Source organism: Stegastes partitus, unplaced genomic scaffold (assembly GCF_000690725.1).
Source record: "Stegastes partitus isolate 25-593 unplaced genomic scaffold, Stegastes_partitus-1.0.2 Scaffold660, whole genome shotgun sequence".
Lineage (NCBI taxonomy): Eukaryota > Metazoa > Chordata > Actinopteri > Pomacentridae > Stegastes > Stegastes partitus.
Window position 1 is genome coordinate 360,218 of NW_007578391.1, and position 8,373 is coordinate 368,590.

The 8,373-nt window shown below is 42.1% G+C and overlaps 1 protein-coding gene across 1 annotated transcript; it reads right to left on the minus strand.

Moving 5' to 3' along the window:
• Positions 1-5,101: 5,101 nt before the first annotated feature.
• On the minus strand, positions 5,102-5,956 carry LOC103363462 (myeloid-associated differentiation marker-like). The gene has a single exon (XM_008290238.1). It carries the CDS (start codon positions 5,954-5,956, stop codon positions 5,102-5,104), a length of 855 nt encoding a protein of 284 aa, XP_008288460.1.
• Positions 5,957-8,373: the final 2,417 nt, after the last annotated feature.

The following is an 8,373-nucleotide window of genomic DNA, read 5'->3' on the forward strand; positions in this document are numbered from 1 at the left end:
AGTTTACCGGCCTCTCAGACCATCTTCTGACATGAATCACTCGTACAGTTCGGCACATGGAGCTTTGAAACTGTTCAACTTTTCCTGTAGAATCTAAAACAATCAGATCTGGTGGATTTCCTCATAAGTTTGGTGTGGGAGGAATGTGACGGGGGGAATTCTCAGAAATGAGTCGATTTCATATAGAGTGACCCAATAATGGTTGTATATTCTCTTGTCGAATTGCAAATTAAGAGAAAAGCACCGACACAATAACTGTACACAACTCCACCTGTGTTTTAACCCCAGTGGTTTTAACCAATTACAATCTCTGAACAGCTGCATCCAGGACCTGAAATGCTGGATGGCTCAAAACTTCCTCCAACTAAACTTAGACAAAACCAAAGTAATGATTATTGGTCCTGGATCAGCCACAGCAGCAACACACTGAGGTCCGTTATCCTGTAACATAGCTGCAAAATGTAAACATCTTGGGGTCATGTTTGATGGAAACCTGAACCTGGACCAGCACGTCAGCTCAGTCTTGTTTTATGCAGCTTAGGAGGCTCTCTAGGGCGAGGTCAGTTCTATCCAGACATAATTTAGAAGTTGTTATTCATGCTTTTATCTCTACAGACGACTGTAACTCTCTGAATACTGTTCTGTACCAGCAGCGTCTTCACAAAGTACAGCTGGTCCAGAACGCAGCAGCCCGACTCCTCACCAGATCCAAAAAGAGAGATCACATTACTCCTGTTTTAGCTTCCCTTCATTGGCTTCCAATTAATTTTAGAATAGATTTTAAGATTTTATTGTTAACCTATAAAGCACACTCTGGACCGGCACCTCAGTACATCTCTGATCTCCTCACCCCATATGTGGCCGGTCGTAGCCTGTGGTCCTCAGCCAAGGCTCTGCTCACCGTCCCACAGTGGAGGCTGAGGACCAAAGGTGACCGGGCCTTTTCTGTAAGAGCCTCTGGACCAGCCTCCCTGAGGAGATCAGATCTGCAAACACTTCATCCTCCTTTAAAACTCTTTTAAAAACACACTTATACAGATGTGCTTGTACAGGAGTTGTTTTATGAATGGACTTTTACTACATGTGATGGCAGTATTAAGGGCAGCACATTTTATCTTCTGACTGTTTTATTCCTTTATTGCCTTTTAACTGTCTTCTTTTACTGGGTTTTATTCTTCTTATATATTTTTATATTGTTATTTACTGTTTTCCGTACACGTCTCTTTGAATCTGTAAAGCACTTTGTAACCCTGTTTTGAAAAGTGCGACATAAATAATTCTCTTGTAAATCTTCAAACGTTGCCTCGTGTTGTTGATCTTGTCACGATGGGATGCCTCCGTTTCCCCCTGACAGATTTACAGACGAAGGCTCAGCGTCCTGCAGGTTTTACCGACTAAATTAAAGTTGCGTTGTTACGGCGGTGAACATTTAAGGAGCATCAGTAGAGAATTAAAAAGATAAAAAATAAACCAAGGGGCCTCCAGGTTGAAGCTTGAGCATAAAACTGTGAACACTTGAACTCGTGTTTGATGTGCGTAAAGCAGAATGAAAACCACTAAATGTGATTTCTGTCTGGGGTCAAATGCACAACACACAGTCTGATACACACAGTAGAGCTGTGCAAGAGCCCAACAATCACAGATAAAATAAGATATTTGCCTGCAGGTGCAGCTTAAAACGACACAGTTTGAGTTCCTGAAATGCATAAATCTGGGGCTAATGCAGCGGTTCGGTGGCCTCGACAATCCCGACGTTGCTCCGGCTAATTTGCGGTGATTCATTTCTGCAGCTTGCGCGACTCGCTGCAGCTGAATCAAAGGCCACTAATCAGAGGAGGAGATAACGAAGAGTCGGTCCAGGTGACTCATGCACTGTTAGATCACACCACACGGCCAAGGATCAGGAGGAGAGACCTTATCGGGTTTGGCATCAGTATGAAACTCGATCTGGTGTCACAATAAACCAGAGCTGGCTGCCTATTTATGGTAAAAGAGGATTCACCACACTGTGTTTTATTGGAACCTGAGATGCGTCCTGTCATGAATATCCTCGTTAACAAAACCTTTGTTTAATTTAAACACGTAAAAAATAAAAAGCATAATTTGTTCAACTTTCTGCTTTCCAGCAACTTTATGATTTCTACAATCAGCCATGTGAGTTTATCAGGATGACGACGTGAGCATAAATTAACCGAGGAAAGCTTTTATAGTTTTTTGCTCAAACATTTTTGACCAACAGCTGCTTAAATGTTGAAAACTTTTTTTTTTTTTTTTTTTACAGAAAGCTGCACGTTTGTCTCAGTGGGAGTAACCTGCACGTTTTAACAGCAACGTTTTACAAGTTGGAGTTAAAAAAGTGTTCACTAGAGATCACTTAAATATACTTAAATGACAAGTTGAAAAAGGCAACACCACACACACACACACACACACACACACACACACTAATATGCTGTTTATCATTTAAACATTGACACATGGAAGCTATAACTGTCATGTGGACGCTAATAAGTGGAGGCTTTTTTTATTCTATTTTATTTTTAAGGAAAACATCCATCCTTTATCTCTACACCTTAATCCTCACTAGGGGGGCTGGAGTCTATCCCAGCTGACTCAGGGTGAAGGCAGGTTCACCTGGACAGGTAACCAGTCTATCACAGGGCCACACTTAGAGACAGACAACCAGTTTTATAAATCACAGTTTTTGTTGTGGACTTTAATTGTCTGTGTACTGTGATGAGGAAAAGTTCTGCTTTTGTTTAATTCCCGTATTTATTCAGTTTAAACCCTTAATGTCACTTCTTAAAACCCACTTTTATAGACTCGCTTTTGAGTGATGTTCTCTGTTAGATTTTCCCTTTTATCGGTGCTGTCCGCTGTTCTTCTCTCTTTTCTCTTCTTAATCTACTTTTATCTTAATTCCCCTCTGTGATGTCGTCTTTTTGTATTTCTTTATTATGTAAAAGCACTTATTATGTTCTTAAAGGTGCTATACGTATAACGTTTATTATATTATTATATTAATGTCTGAACCGAAACTTTCATTTCTTCACTTGTGCAAGTTAACGATTGTCCAGCAGCTGTGGAGTGATTCCTGAGACAGCCGATAACACACAGCACCTATTGGTAGGGTTTTTTTTGTACCTAATTTCTAAACTGCATGTTAAGTTTGCAGAAAATCAGCCAGTAGTTGTTTTGTATCGTGAGCAGAATTGTAATAGTGACAGTGAAGTAGATTTAAAAGGACTGTGCAGAAATACAAAAGCTGATATTTAGCAGGTGAAGTTCAAGCAGTCTGCTGCTGCTCTATTTCCACCGGCTGCATGGTTTAGTTTTCCTCGACTGCTGAACTCTTTAATCCAAATCAAACCTCTGCGTCTGACGTCTGACTCGTACGCTCTTCTTCCTTTAACGTCTTTCTGACAAACTGACACGACAACAAAAGCAACGTTTCCACGCTTCGGTGGCTCCATTTGACCCGAGTTCACTCCCACAGATTGGAGTGCGAAGCAGCACAATAGCTGCGAGATCCGTCTGACGTCGTCTTCAGCCTCCAATTGGCTAAAAGAGCTAATTGAGGTCATATGCTCGCCTGCCTTCCACCTCCGCACGCCGCATAGCTGAGGAAGAAAGGCAGCTCAATGGGAGAAAAGAAAGATCTTGACAAATCCAAGTCCTGTTGATTAGAGGGTTTTCTTTTTCACCTTTCCCACACATTCTTTGTGACGCTTTACTTCACTTCATCTTCCTCACGTCTGCTTTCCTGCAACTGTTCATGTCCTCGTTCGCTGTGCATCCATCAGTCGTCACAATGATTTCTTTACAAACGCCAGTATAAGTGGATGCATTAAATTCACTGGCTTTAATGTGTCTTATTTTAGCGAGATTAGAAGATTCCGATGTTGTTGCGACAACTGTGATGCTACAGTCAGCAGCTGGTTAGCTTAGCTTAGCATAAACATAAATATATCTAGTGAAATGTAAAACAGTGTTATGTTCAGTGGTGCAGAAACTTTCTAAAATATAACCTTAGAGCGCTATTTATCTTGTCATTTTACTCTCTGCATGGTACAGAATAAGCTCTCAGATCTTTTACTCAAGTGTTAATATAGAAATGTAAAAATACTCAAATACAAGTTAAAGTCCTGCATGAAAATCCCACTTCAGTCAAAGTACAAGCAGCAAAATGCACTTAAAGAATAAAGATACTGGCTCAGTGCCTCTGACTGATATTATTATAAATGACATAAATAGAATCTGAATAATGAAGCATCAGTGTGTCGGCAGCATGTTGCCGTTGTAGCTTTAAGCTTAACTTTAATCCACTTTATATACAGTTTTATATACAGGAACAACAAATAAATAGGAGAGGAGGCTCCAGTTTTTGAGCTTTTTCCTCTAATCTGCTGGATAATTTAAACATTTGCAGACAAATTCAGGAAACAAAACTCTGTTTGCTGGAGCCGTGAACACCTCACACACATCTGAAATATGAATCAAACATAAAGCTTCAGCAGTGAGCCGTGCTTCAACAGCTTGTGTAAGAATCTTCAGCTTAAGCACAATTTGTCAGATGAATGCAGTGGAGTAGAAGCAGCGCAATATTTCAGCCTGAATGTCGTGAGTGGAATTATAAAAACAGAAATATTCAACGAAAGTACAAGTACGATACTGGAGTAAATGTATTTAGTTACTTTCTTGACTTTTACTATGTGAAAACCCACATATTCACCTAATTTCTCCCTGATTGTGTCATAAATGATAACAAGAGCTCCGCTTTCTTACGTTGCATTGTTTTCAGGATCCAAAGTTCTGCTCGGCTAGTTTTTCATCTTTACTACCATGAAACTGCAGGTCTAATCATTAACTGGCTGCGTGTCTCTGCTCCACACTTCATTACTGTTGCTGCTCATTTATGACAGCGTCGGCATTAGCAGAATATTCATACGTGGGATTCGGTGTTTTGATTGTGTCCGAAAAAGACAATTTTGTCGAGGAAAATGTGCAGTTTACAACAAATAAAATAAACAGTTGGCAGGACTTGAATACAGTAGAAACATTTCTGCTCCCAAAGTCAGCTTTGCTCTCAGTTTATGTCACATTATTCTCTGTTGACACAGAACACCAGGCGTATGGAGTAGACGGTGTCCAGGGTGTACACGATAGTGTTGAAGATGGTCATGAAGGTGACCACCACCAGTTTGTCCCACGGACACAGCGAGCCGCAGTCGCCGGGTCTCTTATTGTTGCGGAAGCTGTACAGCGGCCAGATCACCATCGCTGTCGTGTACATCACTGCCGCCAGAACGTTGTAGACGATCGCCAACATGTCGAAGGAGAACGGGAAGTAAATGGTCAGCTGTCCGAGGGTGAGCAGGATGATGAGGAGGGCGAAGATGAAGCACAGCGAGTAGACGGCGATGCACCACTGCAGCCCCGGAGAGCTCGAGTACTGGCCCGTCTCCAGGGACATGAAGATGAGGCAGGCGAAGAAGATCTCCAGCATCTTCATGATGCCGGGCAGCGTGGACAGGAAGCCGCTGGTCTGCCCGCTCGGACGCAGGCGCATTATGACCACTTCGCCCACGTACACCCCGAAGCACACCCAGGACACCACGGAGGCGCCGATGGCCCGGTGGCACACCTTGCAGGCGAAGAAGGTGGGGTAGATGATGGAGGCCGACAGGCACAGCAGGCCCGCCAGCATGGCGAAGGCGGCGGTGAAGTCATCCCAGGCGAACGGCACTCTGGTGCTGACGGTGGTGAACTCCAGGACGACAATGCCCAGCGTGAAGAAGAAGCAGAAGCACCAGGTGAACATGCACCACGCCCAGTACGGAGACGAGACGTGTCCCACCGTCGCCACCAGGATGAAGCACATGCCGGTGAGGATCACTGCCATTATCCGCATGATGCCCACTGGCTGGGTGACGGCGTGCAAATCCACGTGCACCATGGCTGGACCGGATGAGCGCGTCTGACCTAAAAACGAACGGTTCTGGTCAGTTAGTCCGTCTGCACAGCGAGGCCTTGATGCTCGGACCAGCTCCTGGAGCGGAGAAATCCATGAAGGCAAAAGCAAGAACAGGCGTGTTCTCGGAAACTGAAACTCGAGTGGTGGATGTTCAAACAGAGCATCCCGGCTTATCTGGGCTGTTTATGGCCCCTGTGTGGCTCCAGTGATTGGATACTGGTTTCAACACAAACTGGACTCTGGTCCTCAGCACAAGCCCAAGCATGGGAGCAGTGATGGCGCGTAGGTCGTATCATGGAGGGAAAAAGGACGTTTGTATGGAACGGAAATAACTGAATGAGCTAGAAACAGAGATAAGAAACCACAGAACGACGTCTGAGTGTGTGAACGTCGGCACTCAATTATGTGTCAATAATTCAACTGGAACAGAACAAAGTCTGCAAACATTTCTCCTTTTCTTTAGATTCTGTCATTATTTCTATTCCTGTTTTTTTCCCTCTTTTTTCATTTGCATTTACATAATTCTCAGCTCTTCCCATTGTGACTTTGTGGAGTCGACTTCTTCCAGAGCTGGTCAAAGGTTACGTAACACCCAAGTGTGCTCACGGTTATCGTGGATGTCGTTAAGATAAGCAGAGCAGGTTAATCTGGGATAAGCACGAACCTCCTTTTGTTCTGTTGTCAGCTGGAGTAAATGTTCTCCGTCGGTGGGTTTCAGGTTGCTGTAGGTTTAGACTGCCGGGGGATTCCCATGATGCACTGGGCTTCTCTCCTCTCCTCTCCTCTTTATATATATATGTGTATGTATATGTTTCTATAGTTGCCTATCACCATTACATATGACTAACCCTGTGGCTCCCCCCGAGGTTCTCCTGCGCCTGCTCTCTCTGTGGATGTCTCTGGATCTGGAGCTCCTGAATTACAGCTGCTGGCCTCACCTTCTGCATCCTGCTGCCCCCACCATGATGCCTCCTGTTACAAAAGGACAATAAATTCTAATAACTTGTTTAACTGTACACTAAATTGTATAATTCATCCCACTCTCACCCAACCGGTGGAGGCAGATGGCCGTCCCTCCCTGAGCCTGGTTCTGTCGGAGGTTTTCGGTTCCTTCCCACTGCTGCAGACTGCTGAAGCTTATAGGGAATCCAGATGTTTTGGATTGTTGGGTGTCTCTACCTTTGTGAAGCGCTATGAGATGACTTGTTGTTGTAAATATGCGCTATACAAATAAAATTGAATTGAATTCTGTTGTTAGAAGAAGACGAAGCACATAAAGATGTGTCTCTATCTGTCATTAACTCTAATCCAAAAATGTGGACTTACATGAGGGTGACTTTAATGTTGTGTTTGTCTAAATCCCTAAATGTTTAAAATAAATAAATAAATAAATAAAAATAAGGAAGCATTGGTCCTTAGTGCAACTTATATTTATTTTATTGTATTGATTGTTCTTTGCTTTTTTTTTCTAAAGTCCATGATGACATCTGCAAATATTGTTCAGTTTGAGAAAAAAACTAAAATATAGCGTTTCTAATGATAAAATGCAAAAAAAGCAGCAAATCCCATCATCTAGAGGCTGAAACCAGACATGATTTAGCTTTTTTTTAAAATCGTTTTTTGCTTGAAAAATAGCCAATTAGTCATCGAAATAATTGCTGATTTTTATGAAAATTGTATTTAATTCTTACTTACTCGCTTATTTGTTTATGTATTTATGGTTGACTTGTGAAGTGAGAGGAACTACGCTGGAGGTCCACGGTTGTAGAAGCAGAAGTCAGACTTAAAAACAACAAAAACAAACACCTGCAGTATAAAATAACTGCTTTTTTAAAAAATGCGTAATGAACGTGTGCTAGAAATAATGGACAAAACATGACCTGCTAGAAGTTGAAGTAATAAGAATGATAAAAAATGCACGCTTTCTGATTTGCTGAAGTCAACTTACAACGTCTACGTTTCATTTTCAGATCACTTTTGAAGCTAAACGCATGACTTCTGTGAACTTGAGCAACTTTGAGTTGTGTGAATGTTTATAGGAAAATCACTGGGATTCCTTAAATACACGTTAAATTAAATCCTGGTTGCTTCTTTTAATAGTAATGAAAGAAACTGCGACCACAACGAAGACTCATATTGAATTCTGTCCTTTTTCCTGCAAACTTTATTATCTCGCTTTTGCAAAATGGCTCCAAGTTCTCAAGCAAGTAAATGTGTTTCTAGAGATGGTGCAAAAGTTGATTTAATTTGTTATCTTAAGTTTGTTTCTCAACTTGACTCATGTAGTTGTATAATTCATGAAATGATTTAGAGCTTCTCAATGAACCTGGCAGCAGCGAACTGACATTTTTAAAGCAGCTTGGACTCTATATTTGTAAAGGTAAAAGTGAAGCATAAAT